We start from the raw sequence: 21,114 nt of genomic DNA on the forward strand, positions 1-21,114 counted from the left end.
TTGGTTAGTACTTTTGTAGGTGGGTGACCACAGATACAGTCTTCAGAAGAAGTATGCTGTAGGTACTGCCTTTAGTCAAGTAGACTTGACATGTGTCCTTAGGGAGCCTAGGTCTTGAGAGAGTAAAATGTCATGGTAGGAAAATTGTGTAGAATAAATATGAAAGTTAAATTTGTGTTATCAGTTACTATCATGGTGTTCATTGTTAAAACAGTCTCATAATGAAATCATATTCCTATGATTGGTTAGCTCAGACAATTAACGGCAAATTCTGTAAAACGGATGAGATTATTTAATTTGTAAGTAACTTAAATTTGAGTCTACCACTAAAGGCACATCACTAATATCATGTACAGTTTATGAAATAGAAACAAACTGAATTGTAATTTAATGTGCAAAATATGAAATATAGAATTCCTTTAATTTCCCAGAATTTTAAAAGTTGTTTTGCTATAATGAAGTTTTAGAAAGCAGAAAAGTATTTAGCCCCTTTTATAAATCTCTCAAGTAAAGTCTTAAGTGAAGCTTTTGAATTCAAGAATTTAAAAAGAGGTTTCATATATCCTGGTCATTTTTTATTTTTAATCCTCTGTCGTCTGGTAAAAGGTATGGAAATTTGTGTTTGTCTGAAATAAGTTGATGTTAGGAAAAAGGCAGGCTAAAGTGCAAACAAAAGACAGACTGAAGGAGGTCAGAAGCTGCTAACAGAGTTGACTAGAATAGCATTGACTGGGATCTTCCCTTAGAGATGTTGGAAACTGGCTCTTGGGTGCAGGCTGGAGTTGCCTTAGGGTGCTCTACGTCCTGAGCTTGCACATAGGAATGCCTTTCTGATGTTCCCCAGCTGCGGAGACCGTCACCTGCTCTATACCTGATAGTGTGCCCATAGACATCACGGTGAAGCTGATGGTGTGCCTGGTGCATCTCAACATCCTCGAGCCACTCAATGTAAGTAGCACCGGGAACTGTGCCTGCCTAAGCAGTAGGATCCTTCCCGCTGAGTCCACTCTCTGCAGATGACCAGACATTGTAACTTGACTTTAGATTGTTACATTTCTTACAACGGGGAAGACACAGTAAACATCAACTTTTCACCAGTAAAACACAGTAAAAATCAAAATTTCATAGGAATGGCTCATAAAAACAAAGTGTTTTGGAATTGGACTTGCAATAATTTTCTTTTAAAGTGAGAACAATCCAAAGATCAGAAGTTGTGATTAGCCTTTAGGCAGTCTCTATAGTTGCTAGATCTCCTCTCTCTTTGTGACTTGGGAACAAGTATTTTATTGAATAAAAAATGTACTGGGCATCTGCTTTGTTGATCAAACCTTCTCTTCAGGGATGGATCTTTTGTTCTAAGGGATTAAATCTGTAAGTTATCGGTTGGTGAAAAGTGTTCTAAAGAAAAGCAATATACAGAATGTAGGAATGGGAGAAAGCTGTACGTTTTTTAGTAGACGGGTCCCCTGAGAAGGTGACGTTTGAGTAAAAACTGACAGAGTAGCCTTTCAGGCATCAGCAAACACATGGAGCCAAAGGCACCGGCTTGTTGGGCTGGAGAGAGAAAACTACCAGTGCTTTCTAGCTGCTGCACATGTCGATGAAGGAAGGAATGAGTAAAGAAATGGTGGAAGTCTGAATCTTTTTAATAGACTTGCAGAAAAGAGCAGAAAATGACCACCAAGCCGTTAGTTTTGTTAGTCCTCGCTGCTTTTCGGCTTATGTGGTATAGCTGGTACAGAGATGTGGCTGGTAGTGATGAATGTTTGACCTCGGGTTTTATTTGGGTTTAGCCTCTCTTGACAACGCTGGTGGAACAGAATCCTGAAGATATGGGCGACCTCTACCTTGATGTTGCTGAAGCTTTTCTGGATGTTGGTGAATATAATTCGGCGCTTCCCCTGCTCAGCGCGCTGGTCTGTTCTGAGAGGTACAACCTGGCAGTGGTTTGGCTCCGGCATGCAGGTAACACTCTGCTGGGGAGGAAACAGTTTTAATCATACAGTCAGGCTGGCCTTTATATTCCCAGCACGGCAGTCATTATAACACAGTAGACTTGGTGCAAGTGTTTCCGGCTTCGTGTGGCTGGAAGATTAGGATTGCAGGAGTCTTGCTAGATTACTAAGTGTCAACATCCTGGAGCCCATTCCGTATGGGATATTAGGCTCTACTCCTCACGTAAGTGACATTAAGATACTTGAGGTCCAAGCCACAGTGTTCTCTCTAGAGGACAGTGAGTTTACTCGATGTGGACTTTGCTGCACATCCTAGGGTGATAACAGAAAAGCTGACATGCCCCTTAAATACCCTCTTTGACTTATTGTAACATACATTATAGAACGGTATTATCAGATGGGCAAAATTATTTTTAAAGAGTTTTAGGCCAGGCGGTGGTGGCGCACGCCTTTAATCCCAGCACTTGGGAGGCAGAGGCAGGCGGATCTCTGTGAGTTCGAGGCCAGCCTGGACTACCAAGTGAGTGCCAGGAAAGGCGCAAAGCTACACAGAGAAACCCTGTCTCGAAAAAAAAAAAAAAAAAAGAGTTTTTATAAATGTATGTTTAATGTTGTTTTGAGAGAAAATAATGTGCTTTTCTGTGCTATTTGAGCCACACATGCTCAAGATTAACCTATTAATCATTTTGTTTTATTGTGTTTTAAGTCCATGGTAGTCTGAAACTAAATCATTCAGAGTAAGAGAAAACAGCTTAAAGCAACCAAATCTCTTAGACACATAAAAATAAAAGATAGTCTGATAGGTTGTCTTAAAGAAAAGAGATTTTTTTAGTGCTGGGTCTGGTGGTGCACACCTGGGAAGCAAAGGCAGGCAGATTTCTGTTGAGTTCGAGGCCAGTCAGGGCTACATAGTGAGAACCTGTCTCAAACAAACAGACAGACAAAATAAACCCCCAAAAGAAAAACAAAAGACATTAACTGAACAGTTTTCATTTAATATATTATATGTTAGAAAGTTGTTAAAATTATTTGAGAGAAGAAAGTCCTCTATAGCCAGAGAAGAACTACTTGACACGTTGGGACAGGAGCTCCATCACAGGCAGGATCTAGGAAAACTCCTTTCACTATTAAGAGAACATTTTTCTGTTTTGAAGAGTAAACATGAATATAATTGTAATACCTTTATACAGAGTTACCTTTGTGGGATTTGTAGAGAGAGGAGCCAGGGTTACCCAGAGTATGGGTGTGCATTGCCCTCTGAAGGCCGTGGTACTGGGACTGCTCCTCTGTGTTTATTAGTAGACACTTAGAAATCCTTTATGATTCAGATTCGGATCATTGCTGCTTCCGTTTTGAATCCATGTAGCTTGAAATGAGTGAATTGTATTCGTCAATTGAATTGTAGTGGAAACTAAAACTTCAGAGTCATCTTAAAAATCAGGAAGGACCATCAAAGGAATTTAATAGCTGTGGCATTACATGAAATAAATATGAGGTGCCATTACAATGATCTATTCATATTACTCTTCTAATTTGTTTTCAAGATTTAGCCTAATGTAGTGGCCAGGAGACATTTGAAGAAGCACTTTGAGGTGAGATATTTAGGAGGCTGTTACAAAGGAAAGGGCATGTGAGAAGATCCAGCTGGTGTAGGAGCTTCCAGAGTGGAGAGAGGAAGTGCGTATCAGGACGCGCCTCCAAGTTCAAATGATTTAACTTAGTGGTTCATTGAGGAATTTTACTTCTGAGGACTCGTTTTGAGGAGTGGGAGAGTGTTGATATTGGGGGTTTACAAACTGGGGAGCCCAGTAACAATGTGAGTGAAGTGGATATGTGGGAGGTGGGAGGGATGAGAACTGGAGAGTCACATCTCCGTGGGTTCGTGATGCCATGTGAGAGGAGGGAGCTAGCTTGCTGTTGCCAATTAGAAGAAGCCAGTACCTGGATTTTATAAAATGCTAATTTCAAAATATGTAGACAGTTAATGCCATATAAACATGTCTGTGGATTAAGTTGGGCCTCCCAGTCATGAAGTCTCGATATGTTGAGATGTTTCCTGTGGTGTGACCAGAGTGTTTGTTTGGAAACAAGCCCTGTATCAGTAATTATGATTGGTTATTATATAACATTCAGAATGCCAGTGAAGGCCTGGGGAATGCTTAAACCATGGCATAAGTGAGTAGAGACAGCAAATTGAGTACAGACTCTGACTGCATCCTTGCGGCTGTTTAAATCTGATGGGCAGGGCTGGGATCCAGCTCATCACGCAGAGTGCTTGCCTGGCGTGCATGAGGCTTGGCTGTGATCTCTAGAAGCACCAGGGATAGGGTCAGTCGATTGATCAGTTAACAGAGGAGGAGTGGAGGGAGGGGAGGCTGTAGGTGGGGTGTATTGTTCGAGAAAAGAATACATTTTAAAAAAGAAGAAAAAAGTGCTAACAATACATATCCATTCCACTGTTGCTCTAACAACAGATCTTTAAAATGTCAAACCCTGCCAGCTGGGGAAGTGTAAATGGGTAACCCCAGGCTCAGGAGGCTGGTGCAAGAGGATTGTAGACTTGAGAGCGGCCTCCACCACACAGTCAGACTCTGTCTCAAAAAGTAAAGTAAAAAAGTATGTTACTAATTAAATTTGAAAGAAGTAGTTTTGTCCAGTTTGCAGCTCAAGAATTGAACACCTTTTCTCTTCCCACCCTAGAATGTTTAAAGGCCTTGGGCTACATGGAACGGGCCGCTGAAAGCTACAGTAAGGTGGTTGACCTGGCCCCGCTCCATCTCGATGCAAGGATCTCACTTTCTATCCTGCAGCAGCAGCTAGGCCGTCCTGAGAAAGCTCTGGAAGCTCTGGAGCCCATGTATGACCCAGATACTTTAGCCCAGGATGCCAATGCCGCACAGCAGGTAGGCCACCTCACGGGGGTGCTTCTCTGGGTGCTTCCTCCTCAGCTGTAGATCATTTGCCTGTTTTTATAGTTACTGCCAAAGTTTTTGTTCAGTGTGTTAATTTAGTGGAATTTGTTTGTTTTTGACGTGTGTGCTGTTATGTACTAGTAGCATGAGTATGTGCATGTGTGGAGGTCAGAGACAGATGACATGTGTTGTATGTTCTAGTTAGTGTGTGTGTGCATGTTTGGAGGTCAGCGGCAGACATCGGGTATCTTTCCTAGATTTCTCTCCGCATACACTGATTTATTCATCTATTTATTGAGATAGTCTCTCACTGAACTTGAAGCTCATTGATTTGGCTGGCCAGGGAGCTTCAGGGACCCCCTGTCTCTGCACCCCCAGTGCTGTGGTGAGCCACTTGCCTGGCTTTTTATCCGTTAAGTTCTGGAGTCTGAACTCAGGTCTTCATGCATATCTCCCTAGCCTCTAAGTTAAGTGGTTTTGAAAAATGAGTTAGTCTCAAATTTTAGTCATTTTTTTTTTAATTTTTTTATTTTTTATTTTATTTTATTTTTTTAGGTGGCTGGAGAGACAGCCGTGGGTGCTGGGAACCGAACTCATGTTTTTGGTTGTGAGCCTAGCCTTTAACGGCTGAGCCATCTCTCCAGCCCTAGTCATTTTTTATTAGATATAAATTATAGCTTCTAATGTATTAGATTTTGATTATTATGTCATAAAGCAAATGTTCGTAGAGTCTGGGTTCTAAAGAAACCGTATTTCTGCAAATCAAGCCATTTTCAGCAAAGACGCCTATCACTCGCTGTCATGTGCTGTTCCGTAGGAACTGAAGCTGCTCCTTCACCGCTCCACGCTGCTGTTCTCACAAGGCAAGATGTACGGCTACCTGGACACCTTGCTGACCATGCTCGCCATGCTTTTAAAGGTGGGCAGGGACTGTGCTTTCTAGTAGCCCGGCCTGGTTTTCAGATGTTTAAATTTTGATGTAAGCAGGATGATAGCTTTGTAATTGTTCTGTCTTAGACATTTTAAAGTGAAGGGCAGATGAGTCCAGAAGACTTAGAAATTAGTGATGTTACATGACTGGAGATTGACTCCAGGGCCGTGCACATGCTAGGCAAGTACTCACCCACTGAACTATAGTCCAGCTAAGATTGGAAGTTCTACCTGGTAATATAAGCTTGACTGGAGAAACAGTGAAGTGAAATCTTTAAATCTACTTACTTTGTAATATGAAAACTCTAGAATTACCAGTTATCAGCCCTGTATACTGTATTTAGTATGTACTAAAATGGTTCATTTTGCAAAACTTTTGTGCATTTTTGTGCATCCATTCTGAGTCTGTTTTTGCAGGGAAGTGGCCTGCATTCACTCACCCTCTCCTGCCCTGCATGTCATAGTAAATTGTCACTGTTCCCCTTGATATCAAAGGAATTTCAGTCACTACAGACATGCTAAGAAAAATCAATTCATTCTACTTTTAGGCATTTAAAAGATAGAGTAATTTGCTGGAGAGCTTTCAGTCTGGTTTGTGGTACTCAGGTCTTCAGTCTTACTGTATAAATTATTGGCTAAGAAGCATCTCATCATCTTTTATTCAGGTTGCGATGAATAGAGCCCAAGTTTGTTTGATATCCAGCTCCAAATCTGGAGAAAGGCATCTCTACCTTATTAAAGTCTCAAGAGATAAAATCTCAGACAACAATGAGCAAGAAACATCCAATTATGATGCGAAAGGTAATTGCTTCATTTGCTTTATGTAAAAACTTGGCTGAATTGAAAAGGACTGGTGAAGTAATACCTGATAATAATCTAAATGAAATGAAAATTGTAATCTAAACCTGCCAGGTATAACCAACTCAATTCATGTTAAAAGGCTTAACTGTAAATACTTTCAGAAATTAAGAGGAAAATGCCCACTGAATCTTTCTCTGAAAAACATAAAGTAAAACAATTTTGACCTTTTAAGAAGAAAATTTGTGAAGATTAGATGCCAGTTACATTGGTTTTGTTGTGTTCAGTTCTTTTTTGACAAAGGAGGAGTCATAGAAACTATGAAAGAAAATTGCATTGACCCAGTCTAAGTCACAGGGTTTTAAAAGCACTGCGGATGTTTGAGGGAGGTGGTTACTCAGAGAAAGACCTTTAGAGATAAGACACAACTGGAAATGTCAGTCTGGCCAAACTCCGTCATTGTTAGCTGACACAGCATTGATTAAACTGTTAGTCTGCCTCGGGCTCCAGGGCCTATCCCGAGTCAAGAGCACTCAGCTGCCTGTGATCTAGGCTACAGATGCTCCTGAGCCCTGCTGTCTCTTCAGTTCGTGGATTCTGGGTTTATTCTAGAAACTTCTCTATGGCATGTAGTTTGGACATGTTTCCCTAAAGTATTTTTCTCCATGTAAAACCTACCTTTGTTCTTCCTCGTTTCCGGTCTGTTGGTTTTTCTTAGTTGGGTAAGGTTACTAACTTCATCTTAGTGGTGGTGACATCAGATTGGATGTGTGAGCTAAGCTTCTTTATGTTAGGTGCAGCTGTGTCGGGCTGGGGTCAGTCACAGGGTCTGGCACATGCTGAGCAGGTGTTCCACCCGAAGGAACCTCTCTGTCCTACATCAGCTCAGTACTCTGGTTTTTCATAGACCTTTCTTGTGTTGCCCTACTCGGAGAATGTGCAGTAGTCCACTGGATAGCAGCTGTGCCATTTATGAGGTCATTTCTTTCTGTTGTGGTGTAGGAATAGTAACGTAGAGTAAGCATCTTCATGAACAGATTTATCATGGTTTGGTGTGTAAGGTAGACTCCCAGGAGAGTAAGTGGTGGCTCAGACAGTACAGATCTGTTGGCCTCTCTCCCTCGCCCATTGTTCTGTTCCAGTGGTGGGGATGAACTGAGGGACCTTCACAGGCTAGGCAAGCACTGCAGTCAGCAGCCCTAGTCTTCTGTCCCTCCTCTCTTCGTCTACCCCCCATCTCTTCTCTTCCTGTTGACCTGCCCTCCTCCTGTGTGCCCTCCCTCCTCTAAATTGCTTTGGCTTGTCTTGAACTTGCTATGTAGCCCAGGCTGGCCTTCAGCTCTCGGCACCCTCCTGCTTCATTATCCTGAGTACTGACATTTACAGGTGTGCTCTACCATGTCTGGCTTGCTATTTTTTAAATGTAATTTTTTAAAGGAGACTTCTTATGGACAAATGAAAAGGAAGTTAAAGGCAGAGAAAATTGAGATTAGAAAAAGACCAAGAAACCCCAAATCTGTAAAGGGTGACAGTCGTTTTGCAGACATCAGAAGCTGTGTGGTCGGTCATCCATGGAGAAGACGCCTGTTCCCGCTGGAGCAGCGCGTGTCTGAGCTGAGACCAACAGAGGCACGTGGACCGTTGGCTGTGCAGGGAGTCAGGAGTGGGAGTTAACTGGACTGCTAGGTTGTTGGCCACGCAGAGTGGAAGGACAGAGGATGGAAGGCGTCCCCACAAGCAGCTCTCTGTCCTCACCTCTGTCAGCTTCTCCACGGGTTAGGACGTAGGACCCAGGCTCTGAAGGCTATCCGTGCACTCACCATGTGCACTTTTCTTTTCCAGGACTGCTGTTCCAGAACTAACAGTGTCCTGGTTGGTTTTCATTTGTCTCATTTTAGCAATATTTGCTGTACTCACAAGTGTCTTGCCAAAAGATGACTGGTGGAACCTTCTCTTGAAGGCCATATACACCTTGAGTGACTTATCCCGATTCCAGGAAGCTGAGTTGCTTGTAGATTCTTCACTGGAATATTACTCATTTTATGACGACAGACAAAAACGCAAAGAACTAGAATACTTCGGTCTGTCTGCTGCAATTCTGGACAAAAATTTCAGAAAGGCATATGACTATATCAGGTAACTTTCTAGTCGTAAATCATGTTTCAAAAATACTCATGTGTAGGTGTGTGTGCACTGTGCAGGATCCCCTGGAACTGGACTTGCACGTCCTGTGAGCCACCACGGGGGTGCTGGGCACTTGATCCTCTGCAGAAGCAGATGTGCTCTTAACCCCTGAGCCTGTCCCCAGCCCCTCCAGTCATATTTCAACTGTATTCTCTGATAGTTCATGTGCACTTGCGTGACGTAGGCCCTCCCTCACAGTCAAGAATTAGCAAGCTGTGTTGTTCTTAATGCTCCTGTGGTTTACTGGCTCAGTTCACAGGTGAGTCTTTGGTGTTCTTTCACGGGGTGATCTGGAGCTGGATGTCTCAGGTTCAGGTCCCCTGACACTTAACTTCCTGGTAATGTGACATCAGGCCAGTTACTTACCCTCTCCTTCCTCAGTGTCCCATTTGTAAAAGACATTGTACTTTTATCATTAGGGTTAAATGGCTTATCACATCTAAAGCCTTTAAACAGTGCCAGGCACACTGTATTAGTCAAAGCTTCTGGTCCTGTAGCTACAGTAAGCTGGAAGGCAGGTAAACCAAGCCGTTAAATGGTTTAGATTAAGAGGTTTGTTTTCTTTTTTTTAATCAAGAACAAGATAAAGAATTACTAACTTAAGAAGCATTTTCTAGGGGAAAAAAACCCAAAAAACTTTGATTGTAGAAGAGGTTTTGCTTGTTGGGGGACAGCACTAAAGAGTTTCATTCTTAAACTTCCCCATTTCTATTCTCATTCATTCTCATTCTCTCTCTCTCTCTCTCTCTCTCTCTCTCTCTCTCTCTCTCTCTCTCTCTCTCTCTCTCTCTCTCTCTCACATGCTTTCTGCTGTTTTAGGGTAATGGTAATGGAAAATGTCAATAAGCCCCAGCTGTGGAATATTTTCAATCAAGTTACCATGCACTCCCAAGATGTAAGACATCATCGCTTCTGCCTCCGTCTGATGCTGAAAAACCCGGATAATCATGCTCTGTGCGTTCTGAATGGACACAACGCATTCGTGTCCGGGAGCTTCAAACATGCTCTTGGTAAGTGTGCCGACACCAGACTGCCAGCGCCGTGGTTGAGGGCCGGGCTTCTGCTCTGGAGCAGGACTGCCTGGGTTTCAAATGTCCTCTTTCCCATTGCAAAGCAGTCTCTGCAACAGAGAGAAGGACCTGTCGTAGAGATGATCTGAACAGTAAATGAGTTAGTGTAAAGAAGTATTTAGAACAAAGTCTGCTATGTATAAGTGCTTCTAAGTAATCGTGAGAATGTTTGTTACTGTGTTTAAAGATCAAATCGGCCTAAGGTCAGCAGGTGTTCCTGCTTAGGGCTAGAAGTCATCAGCTGGCAGCAGTGTGCACACATGCACTTGCCCACGCAGACACCATCACACACCACACACACACATTCTCCCTTTACTTTGAAAAGAGATTTAAGGTCATAAAATAGATTATCACACTGCTAAATGATTTTAGAGTATTCTGTATAGAAATGTCTCTCTGCTTAAATTACTCCTAATTATTAAGATACACTTATGAGGATACTTCTAATAGTACTGTTGTACATTGCTATAAAGCTTAAACTAATGTGTGTGTGTGTATATCAGGTCTTTATACATTAAAATCAGTGGTGTTTGGTTTTAAAACCATTTGAGTGATGAGGAAAGGAGGAATCTATTCTTAGCACATTATTGTCTGGCCTCATCTCTCCAGGACAGTATGTACAAGCCTTCCGTGCCTACCCCAGTGAGCCCCTCTACAATCTCTGCATCGGCCTGACCTTCATCCACATGGCATCGCAGAAGTATGTGCTGAAGAGACACGCTCTGACTGTGCAGGTAATGAGTGAGCGTGGGTCCTGTCTTCTCAAAAGCCATGCCTGCTCGATACACATGTTGGGAGTACTCCACACTTACACTTGTGTCCCAGCTCATGGGACTCAGCATATTGTTATACTGAAGATTAAGGCTGATTTACAGCTGTGTGTGTGTGCATAGACAGTCAGATCATGGCAGGTACAGGTAAATATACAGGATTTTGATTCAGGTCCTTTTATACTATAGGACCTCAGGTAGTTGGAGCTCCCATAAAGATTCATTGATTCGTTTTGTGTGCCTACTCACATGTCTGTACAGGTCTGTACAGGCATCAACACACATTGGTGTGCATATGTGGAGGCCAGAGGTTGAATCAGATGTCTTACAGGCTTTCCGCTTCCTCTTCCACAATGCTCCCTGAGCCTTCAGAGTGTTTTGTAGATGTTTCCACTGGAATTAGGCTCCGTAACTCTGCATTTGTGGTTGTGTTTTTTTCTGGTGGTCTGTCTGTTGCAAAGAAAATGTTCCTTGACGAGAGGTGAAGACTGCACTTAGCTGTGGGGATAAGAGCCAGTGTTTAAAGGATTGTTGTTAGGGATGATGCTGGTGTAGTGAAGTAGTGGTTGTGGATTCTCCTCCGATAGCCATGACTTCACTGGCCGTGCTTTAGTAGCTAGCCAGGTTTCCAGCACCAGGCACGGCTCTCCTCTCGTGGAGTAGAGAGCTGTGGTGACTGCTGAGGGACGCCCCTGTAGGACTCTGCAGCCGTGTGGCCGTCATAGCTGTGTGGGATGGTGGTCGCCTCCCTCCTGGGGAAGCTTGCACAGTGCCCTCTGGTATGGAGCTGGTCCTCAGAGAGGGGGCATTCAGGTCGGTTCCAGCTCAGGGGTTTCTGGGGCCTTCATCAGTAGGGACTCACTTTCCATTTCTGGGGGCCACCAAGGGCGACAGCAATAGGCTGGGTGTTTGGGGGTCTCTTGGGCAGCCTAGGCCAGCAACTCAGAAGAGGTTTCTCATCTCTGGTGTTGGGTTTTTCAGTCTTTGGCTCTTCAAGGGAGCACCAGATAAGTTCATTAGAATTATATATGTGTATTTATACACAGAATTACAGGGGTTTTTAAGGCAAGTAGTTAAGTCTGTTTTCTTGTGTCTTTTTCAGACATTGTTATTTTACTTTCCTCCATTTCCTTTCAGCCCCAGAGCCTGTTAGTGCCTTTCCCGTCAGATCTCGTGTTCACGTATCCTCACTGTTCCTCTTTACCCTCCTCCTCCTCCTGTCCTCACCTCCTTCCCTCACCCGTCAGATCACGTGCTCCCGCTGTTTACTCCCTTCTCTACCGCTCACCCCCCCCACCCCCACCCCCCACCTCCCACCCCACCCCCCCCCCCGACAGTGGTCCCAATTGATTTTCCTGAGTTCTGTGGTTACTACAGGCTGACCTCATTTCTGAGGACAGAGCTCGGAGCCTCCAGCGATCGAGAGCACACAGTTGTCTTTGGGTCTGCGTTACTTCCCTCAGTAAGATCGTTTCTAGTTCCCCATTTACCTGCAAAGTTCACGGTTCATTTTTCTTTGCAGCTGACTAGTATTCCATGGTGTGTGTGAATCACGTTCTCTTTATCCGTTTGTCAGTTTAGGACACTAGGTTGTTCCGTTTCCCAGCTTTTGTGATTAGAGCAGGAGTGGGAGGTCCTCTGGGCACACGCCAGGTCCTGGGTCCTCACGCCAGGGAGCAGTGGCCAGCTCATGTGGCAGGTTTCCTTCAGCTGCAGACTTCTCCACACAGTTTCCCGTCCCTCCAGGGGTCAAGGAGGGTCTCTCTTTCCTTGCATCTCCTCATTTTGTCAGTTTTACTGATCTTTGCCTTTTGACCAGGGTAAGAGGAGATATTTCTCGGTCATTTTCTTTTGTTCTGAGACCTCTCTGTTCAAGTCCCAGACTCACGTTTTGAATGGGTGGTGTGTGTCTTTTGACTGGTTTTTGAGTTGTGTGTTCTCGATGTTAACCTCTGTCAGATGCATAGCTGTGCAGCAGCTTTTCCGTCTTGGGAAGTCCCTCCTGTCACTTGTTGGCCAATAGTCCTGTTCAGGAGTCCTTTCCTACACCGACAGGCACTGCCTAGGTTTGCTTCTGGAATTGCAGGGTTTCGGGGTTAGGCCTTTGGTCCATTTGGAATTAGTTTTTGTGCAAGAACATTAGTTCCATGAATATGTCTAACTCTGCCAGAAAGGGAGTGCGAGAGGGAAATTTTCTCTTAGTTCTAATAACAGTTCAAAACTATGTTTAAAAAAATAGTTTATTCTAATATGGATATAACCTCACCAGTGTGTGCTCAGAGGGTGGCAGGAGGCTGGTCAAGGCTAGCTAGACTGGGCAGACAGATTATGAACTCTGATATGGTCAGTGTTGTTACGATTCACTGCATCAACAGCACATTGGTGGGTACTGTTGACGCAGCCAGACTCCAACAAGCCTGGCTTCCTCCTTCAGTGTGCTGCACGGAGTGAATGGAATCCTCAGCCATCCTTTTCCTTTTGCTAGGGCTTTTCCTTCCTTAATCGGTACCTGAGCATACGTGGACCTTGCCAGGAATCTTTCTACAATCTGGGCCGCGGCCTTCACCAACTGGGACTGGCTCACCTTGCGATCCACTATTACCAGAAGGCTCTGGCACTCCCTCCACTCGTGGTAGAGGTAATTGACACATGGTTTCCTTTATCTGTAGAGAAGTACGCTGTGCTGTGTACTGTGGTCTAGACACTGAGGCAAATTCTAGTGTGTAGTAAAATGTGTTTGGGGCCAGGTGTAGTGATACATGTTAACAATCTCATGGGAAACCAAGCAGGACCTCAAGCTGAAGGCCATCTCAGACTTCATGAAGATCTTGTCTCAGAATGTTTTTTTCTGTAATATATTTATCCTCAGGTTCAGCAGTAGGAAAATCTTTGACATCCTGGCCTTAAGATCTATCACCAACCTTTTGAACCTGCTCTGCACATGTGATTATGACCTTTAACCCTCTACAGTTATGCAGAGGCAGCTCCTGTGCTTTCCAGATAGGAGCTGGAAGTTGTGAATCCTGAATAGTGTACGCTGTTATTTTCCAAGTAGAACCACCACCTGTTTCATCAAAAACCAAACAAACCCTGCTTTGTATGTAGGGAGGTCACGTGATTGCAAGCATGCGTATACCGTGGAGTTCCGAGAACAACTTGGTGGGTTGGTCCTTGCCTTCTGTCGTGTCTGAGACAGAGCTGCTGTGCACACCAGGCTAGCTGGCCATGAGCTCCTGGGCGCCTCTCCGCAGCCCGGCTCCCTGCAGGCTCCCTGGTGTTACAGCTGTGCTGTTGCGCCTAACTTTCCTGAGTCCCGAGATCTGCACTCAGGTCCTCCTGCGTGCTCAGCGAGCACCGTCCATTCAGCCGTCTCCCCACCTCCTCCTACAGACAGCGGCCATTATTAAGAGAGTCTTTAAAGTTGAGCTGACACTTTAATTTCTGAAGCAAACTATGGGCAGCAGCCCACACTTTGGGCTCCATCAGTGAAAGTGAACTTTCAGCACGGCAGGGGAACTGCTGACAAGCCCTCAGTGGAGGCCACCGACCGCTCTGCAGTGCCATTCAGTGAGGCAGAATTGAAGTCTGCTGTGACTATTGGTTAGACAGTTGACGAAACCGTGACTATAAAAATTACCTGAATCAGTGTAGGTAGGTCCAAGGTATTCTGTTTTTAGTATTATATGAATTGAAATCATTCTGGAAAATGACAGAAGTTTGTCATCATGTTGACATGGTTGACAGTTGGAAATAAAATACTCATTCGTTTTTTCCTCCTAGGGCATAGAGGTTGACCAGTTGGACCTCCGAAGAGATATTGCCTACAACATGTCTCTCATCTATCAGGGCAGCGGGAACACTGCAATGGCTCAAAAGCTTTTGTACACCTATTGTGTCATATAACCGAGAAAGCTGCTGCGCGGACCAGTGTCTTCTGTGACACTATTGTTCTTGATGGTAAAAATGGTGCTGACATTACCGCTAGCTACCAGTATAACCGCAGCTTTGAGGCGGGAGGTATAGCTCAGCTGTGGAGTGCCTGTTTGTTTTGTATGCACAAGGCCCTACATTCAAGCCACAAGCCTTTGGAAACCCGAAACACTGCTTTTATCTCTGGAATATATACAGTGTTACCATTCCTGTGAAGATGTACATATTATCCTGTTATTTCCCCTTAGCATTCTATAATAAAATTATTCCCATGCAGAAATGGACACTCTAGCCTCTGCGTCAGGTGGAATTGAACATGATTTTTCCATTTAATGTCTGCTAACCTCCTGTGTAACAGGTGTTCCGACAAGTGCGGAGGATACTGAGAACAGACAGATGTGGTTTGTCCTCAAGGCATCACAGAGTGCACTACTCAGATAGCCAGCACTGAGTCCAAGTATTTACGTATGGATTTTCTGTGCTGTATTGAACCCAGGGCCTGTGCCATACTAAGCGAGCGCTTTAGCACTGAGCCACAGCCTCAGCCTGCAATTCTCAAAGTGTGACGTGTATTTCTTTAAGGGATATTTGCTGCTTTTCTGTGCAGTGTCGTCACCGTTCAGGTACACAGCAAAGGAGGTTGCTTACTAAAGGGAAAACAAATTTGGACTCTTACAGTAATAGAATTATTTACAGTCAACACCTAACAAAATTATTTAAGATGCTTCTCTGGCAGGAAGACAAATCATTGATTTACTTCACTTTCATCCGAGAGTATGTTAGTTTTGGAGTATAAGCCTTGGAAATGGATTTAATCTGAAGCACAGCACTCCAAGGCAAAAAAATACATTTGTTTCCCAGTGGAGAAAAGGAATGATCATGCTCCCCTGTACCGTGTTGTGCTCTCCAGTTCAGGGTCCCTAGCAGAGTACTAAAGACCGGGGAAGTTGGGTATATGGAATAAAGGGTTGATAAAGTTGAAAGATATTTACTTCATTACATGTCCTTGAATCTCAGATGAAAACATTTGCTAGATAGACTGTTGCTGTAATAACAGGATTTTAGTGCAGATGCTAATGTGTGGTTGATTCTAAAACACTTGTGAGAGGAAACGTGTTGAGACTGAAGGTTAAAATACAGTGGAAAAGCCGGGCGGTGGTGGTGTCGCACACCTTTAATCCCAGCACTCGGGAGGCAGAGGCAGGCGGATCTCTGTGAGTTCGAGGCCAGCCTGGTCTCCAAAGCGAGATCCAGGAAAGGCGCAAAGCTACACAGAGAAACCCTGTCTCGGAAAAAAAAAAAAATAAATAAAATAAATAAATAAATAAATAAATAAATAAATAAATAAATAAATAAATAAATAATAAATAAATACAGTGGAGACTTTGAGGAGGTCTTAGCACTCTGTACTGAACATACAGCTTTCCAGTGGGGAAGCAGAATTTGTGTGTAATTAGTAACACATCTTGTATTCTGTATATATCTACATATAAATAAATCCTTTTTTAATTTTGAATTTTGTGTGCATTGGTGTTTTGCCTGCATGTGTTTGTGTTTGAGGGTGTCAGAAGCCCTGGAACTGGAGATACGAACAATTGTGAGCTGCCATGTGGGTGCTGGGAATCGAACCTGGGTCCTCTAGAAGACCAGACAGTGCTCTTAACTGCTGAGCCATCTCTCCAGCCCCGTAAATTCTATTTTTATAGTTGAGATTTCACCTTTTTAAAAATTTCATTTCATGCCATTGAATAATAGTGAGAAAACTAATTGTGATTGATAAATTTAGGTCTTGGAATCCTGTCTGCGTTCTCGGTATGTAGCTTCTCATATGAACGGAGTTCTCTGGACGGTAAACTGAGGAAAGAGATTGGGACTCTGTCAGTAGCTACTTCAGTCAGCAGCTAACAGAATGATACATCCTACTGGGTAAGTCAGGGCTGCATCTCAGCTGATGGAGTACCTACCTGGTCGGCATGAGTTCAAGACTGGTGTGGTGGGCAGAATCCGTAGTTCCAGCCCGTGGAGGTAGAGGAGCAGTTCAGGGTCACTCTTGGCTATGACACGGAAGTTCAGAGCCAGCTTGGGTCACACGAGACTGTCTCAGAAGCAAGGAAATAAAGCAGTTGTTGGTGGGAACACAGAAAACTGATGTGACTGTTTACTTCTCACTTTTCCTGTCTCTTCAACTACATAGATGGAACGGCCTGGCTCCTCAGATCTGCTAAACAATATTGATGGAAACAAGTCAACAGTTTTCTAAGAAAAAATAATCTGTGTTGTGTGTTTCACATTTACAATCACACCTGGAGCTGGGAAAATGGCCCAGGGAAATTGCTTGCCAAGAGCACCCAGACACTCAGTCCTGATGGCGGTGTCCACCATGGTGGTGAAGTAGTCAGGGAGAGAGATGGGAGCTTGTGGGCCAGAGACCAGCCAGAGAGACCCTGCCTCAGCAATGTGGAAGGTGAGAACTAATTCCCAAAAGCTGTCCTCTGACCTGCATGCCTGCAAACACACACACACACACACACACACACACACACACACAGCCATTTTTGAATGCCACTGTCCTGGATGCTAAGTACTCTTGAGATACCTGACTTCTGATTTTGTGGAAGGCAAGCAACTAGTTGTTACTGTTCCCGCTCCAAAGAGGTTAAACATCCTGGCCAAGATTCATTAGCCCTGCCCAGAGAGATTCCTTCAGAGGAGTGTCTGTTCCCATTTAGAGTAGCAAAGACAATGAGTTTACCCTTCCATTCTTCTTCCTCTCCTCACTCTCCATGCCAGGTCTGTCAGCTTTCTTTCAATATACTCGCTTCTGCTGAATTCTTTCTGCTGCGTGGAGTATTGCTCCTACCCAGCCAAACAAGAATTTCCTTCTTCCTTCTTCCTTGGGAATGTGGGATTTGAACTGTAGCGCTCCTGCTTTGCAGCAGTGAGCCTGCTCTGTTGGGAGAGGAGAGGCTTGCACATCAAGAGGAGGTAGGAGTGGGAGTAACCCTGAGTTACTGCAGATGGTGCAGCTTCTCTGTTCATCTTAGGCGAGCCACAGTTCTCCTGAGTTCGTTCTGGTGATGTTGTTGGTTCTCTGGCTGTCTTACGGTTCTTATTGCTGTGAAGAGACATGACCACGGTAACTCTTACAAGGAAAACATTTCCTTGGGGTGGCTGGCTTACAGGTTCAGAGGTTCAGTCCATTATTATCATGGTGGGGAGTATGACAGCATGTGGGTAGATGTGGTGCTGGCTACATCTGGATTTGCAGGCCACAGGAAGTCAACTGACACACTTGGTGATACCCTGAGCATAGGAAACCTCAAAGCCCTCCCCGACAGTGACTTACTTCCTCCAACAAGACCACACCCACTCCAACAAAGCCACACCTCCCAATAGTGCCACTCCCTGTGAGATTATGGGGGCCAATTACAGTCAAACCTGCACAATGGCTTCCACAGTAATCCTTACTGTGGCTTGAATTTTTCTGTAGATTATACCAAAATCTAACCGAACCCTACCTTTTCATTTAACACTGTTGCTATATTTCACAAGGAGGCGTGTAGACAGCCAGAGACTGCCCCCTGATGGTGTCAGCGGTGTGGCTTGTTCAGCTCTGCTCATGGAGTATAATGCTGCAAGACCCTACGGTAGCGTCTGTTACTCAAACCAATAGCCGAGGCATCTGCTTGAAATGAGAAGTGGTTGATTTTGGCCCAGTTTTGGCCCCTGGTCACCAGGCTCATTTCTGGATCCAAACAATGGCAGAGTACGATACTTAAGCCCATGAAACCCAAACAGGGTAGAAAGCATGAAAACAAGGGAGTGAATGCCCATGATAGGTGAGGTAGGTAAAGAGAAACTAGAATTGAACCACCTCGGGGCCTGTAGTCCCCAGATCAACCCTTTTGTCATGACACAGCTGTAAGTTACAAGTTTTGAGGTAGTATAGAAGGAAAAAAAACCAATGAGCTGAAACTTGAGTGGGTTCTGTAAGCTACTTGAGGATGTGTCCCAGCATGATTCCAGCCAATGGACTTGGAGATGAAGTCCTCCTTAGGTGATTCCCTCCAGCCTTGAAAGGGGCACCAGGCCAGTGCTCGGGACGCCCCGAGGCTCAACATCTTTGGAAGGGTGGTGGAGTATTTGAGAAAGCCGTTTCTGGGCTGGACTGAGCTGCAGCCGCTGCTGCTTCAACCGTGCGGGGTGACCTGGCCTCACCGCTGCTTCAACCGTGCGGGGTGACCCGGCCTCACCGCTGCTTCAACCGTGTGGGGTGACCCGGCCCCACGCATGCACGTTGACGGTTGTTCTCGAACCGAGAGAAACTTGAGGTGATAAGGCCACTAGTTTAATTAACATCCACATTCGGAGACGTCAGATGTGCACACAGGAAGGCCAGACTGTAAAGTGCACAGACTGGGAACAGCTGAACCAGAGCCCTTGCCTACGATGTGTGAGGCTCTGGGTCCAACCACTTAGAACTATAAACAATAGTAATAATTATACACACTGGTGATTCAAGAATGCGCAGGGTCGAGAGTGAACTAAAAATGTAACTTAGAAATTTGCATTTGGACTTAAAAATCAGTTGTAAAACAAACTATAGGTAGCTTGTCAGTCATTTATTGGAAATCAAAGCTTTTGGAGTTTTTATGTCATCCATTTCAATATGACTTGACTGGGTGATTTTTTTTTTTTTTTTAAGTCAAATCTAATATTAGGCAGCTCTCACAAAGACAGGAAACTCAGTCTCCATTTTGGCCTGTTCCCTACGGGTAATCTCCAAAAAAATAGCTACCAGTTAGGGGGAGAGTTCTTAAAAACAAAACAGAGCATTCTAGAGGGAAATCAAGATGCCTGGTCTAGAAAATAGAAGCCTTAAGGAAGAAATGTTAGTTCTCAAACAGCCGAGGGAAGGTGTGTGGGAGAGGGGCCACTCTTTCTGGTTGAGTGGTCAGAATAAACAGCATCTCCCTTTATCAGTGTGTGTGAGAGGGTGTGGTGTGGTGTGGTGTGGTGTGTGTGTGTGTGTGTGTGTGTGTGTGTGTATGTGTGTGTGTGTGTGTGTGTGTATGTATTATGCATGTGTATACACATGGATGCATGTGGAGTCCAGAAGTTGATGTCTTCCTCTATTGCTTTCCACTTTTGAAAATCAAATTAGTTCTTTGACTGTTTCATCCACGTCTATTCTGATTCCTCTCCCCCATCTTCTCACATCTCCCTCCATTCCTTACAACCCTGCCCCCTTCCTACCAGTTCCTTTCCAGTAGTTTTGGTTTTATTTTGTTACCCATTTAGTTTAACCAGGGCTGTTTGTGCAACCGTTGCATTGGAACTACCCATTGGAGCTTGGTGGGTTATCAGTGGGACATTGGAACTCCCCATTGGAGCTTGGTGGGTTATCAGTGGGACATTGGAACTCCCCATTGGAGCTTGGTGGGTTATCAGTGGGACATTGGAACTACCCATTGGAGCTTGGTGGGTTATCAGTGGGACATTGGAACTACCCACTGGAGCTTGGTGGGTTATCAGTGGGGACACAGCAGACGAGTTTTCAGTTGACAACAATCATGCCTCAGATCAGCCCATTGGTTAAGATACTGCCACTGTGATTATTGTTAATTATTGCTAAGACGGAAGGCGATAACCTCTGGCCTCCAATTTATCAGTATCCAATAGTTCCACGGCGCGCACAGGGCTTCTGGAGCTCCTCCCCAACCATGTCTGCCTGTGGCGAGCCCGTTCTTGTGCAGGCTCACTGTGGGGGTTCACAGCTGCCCCGAGTTTGTGAATGTAGTGGCTGTGTTCTGCCTAAGATGGCATTTCTCAGCCCTCCTCTGTCTTCTAGCATTCTCTCTACTTTACCTGTTGGGGGCAGGGAACCTCTGGCTCACTGGTTCAGCTAGAATGGCTGGCCAGTGAGCCTCTGGGATCCACCTGCCTCCCACCTCCGCCATGCCGTGTTATAAATGTGCATCATTTGGTTTTGACCTGGTGCTAGTGAGCTAAACTCGGTCCTCATGTTCACACAGCAAGCACCTTACCCCTCACCCACCCCAGCCATCTCCGTCTCCACCGTTTTATAATCTAGCTCTCATAGACTACACCCCTAATTAACTTACTTTTGTTATCCCTACCACCCTAGCAAGTCTGCCTTGTAGTACCTTATTTAGGTGGTAACTAGCTCACACTTCTCCCTTTTCTGGACCGGTCCCCAGTAGAGACTAACATTCACAGCCACTGCTATATCTGACCCTAACTCCAGCTGAGCCAATCACATTCTCCTGTTTTGAAGGGTGGCCTAGAGAGATGGTGAAGTTTTATGTCTTTGGAACTAAGTTACACTAACCGCAGTACCTTAACACACCCTTTCACCAGTGGGTCCTTTAGTCTGTATTTTTGTGGTGGTGAGGATGCAACCCAGGACAGCACACGTGCCAGGAAAGCGTTCTAGTACCGAGACACAGATCCACTCTTCACATGAATAAATTTGATTCTCCAAAACTCCATGTTCCAATATATTCTTGCATACACTCACCTGGTTCCACAGAAGTACAAAGGT

General features: G+C 44.6%; 1 protein-coding gene and 2 long non-coding RNA genes across 4 annotated transcripts in view; 1 reads left to right on the forward strand and 2 right to left on the reverse strand.

The window, feature by feature from the left end:
* Gtf3c3 (general transcription factor IIIC subunit 3) overlaps positions 1–14,840 on the forward strand; it is a 33,308-nt gene extending 18,468 nt beyond the window's left edge. For both annotated transcript variants that reach the window (XM_006974872.4, XM_042260370.2), the window contains exons 9-18: positions 845–948; positions 1,794–1,965; positions 4,656–4,858; positions 5,685–5,786; positions 6,463–6,598; positions 8,494–8,731; positions 9,599–9,789; positions 10,459–10,583; positions 13,105–13,257; positions 14,400–14,840. In XM_006974872.4, the coding sequence (XP_006974934.1) occupies positions 845–948; positions 1,794–1,965; positions 4,656–4,858; positions 5,685–5,786; positions 6,463–6,598; positions 8,494–8,731; positions 9,599–9,789; positions 10,459–10,583; positions 13,105–13,257; positions 14,400–14,522 (1,547 nt within the window). In that variant the 3' untranslated portion in view covers positions 14,523–14,840. The remainder of the gene's footprint in view (positions 1–844; positions 949–1,793; positions 1,966–4,655; positions 4,859–5,684; positions 5,787–6,462; positions 6,599–8,493; positions 8,732–9,598; positions 9,790–10,458; positions 10,584–13,104; positions 13,258–14,399) is intronic.
* Positions 1,631–3,321, reverse strand: LOC143268326 (uncharacterized). The gene is made up of 2 exons (XR_013044163.1): positions 3,152–3,321; positions 1,631–1,976 (listed from the first exon to the last, which is right to left on the reverse strand). It is a non-coding gene; the product is annotated as an uncharacterized LOC143268326 (long non-coding RNA).
* On the reverse strand, positions 11,024–16,628 carry LOC143268325 (uncharacterized). Its single transcript, XR_013044162.1, has 3 exons — positions 16,514–16,628; positions 14,257–14,318; positions 11,024–11,117 (listed from the first exon to the last, which is right to left on the reverse strand). It is a non-coding gene; the product is annotated as an uncharacterized LOC143268325 (long non-coding RNA).
* Between the last annotated feature and the right edge of the window lie 4,486 nt (positions 16,629–21,114).

The sequence above is a fragment of the Peromyscus maniculatus genome, chromosome 13 (assembly GCF_049852395.1).
Source record: "Peromyscus maniculatus bairdii isolate BWxNUB_F1_BW_parent chromosome 13, HU_Pman_BW_mat_3.1, whole genome shotgun sequence".
NCBI lineage: Eukaryota > Metazoa > Chordata > Mammalia > Rodentia > Cricetidae > Peromyscus > Peromyscus maniculatus.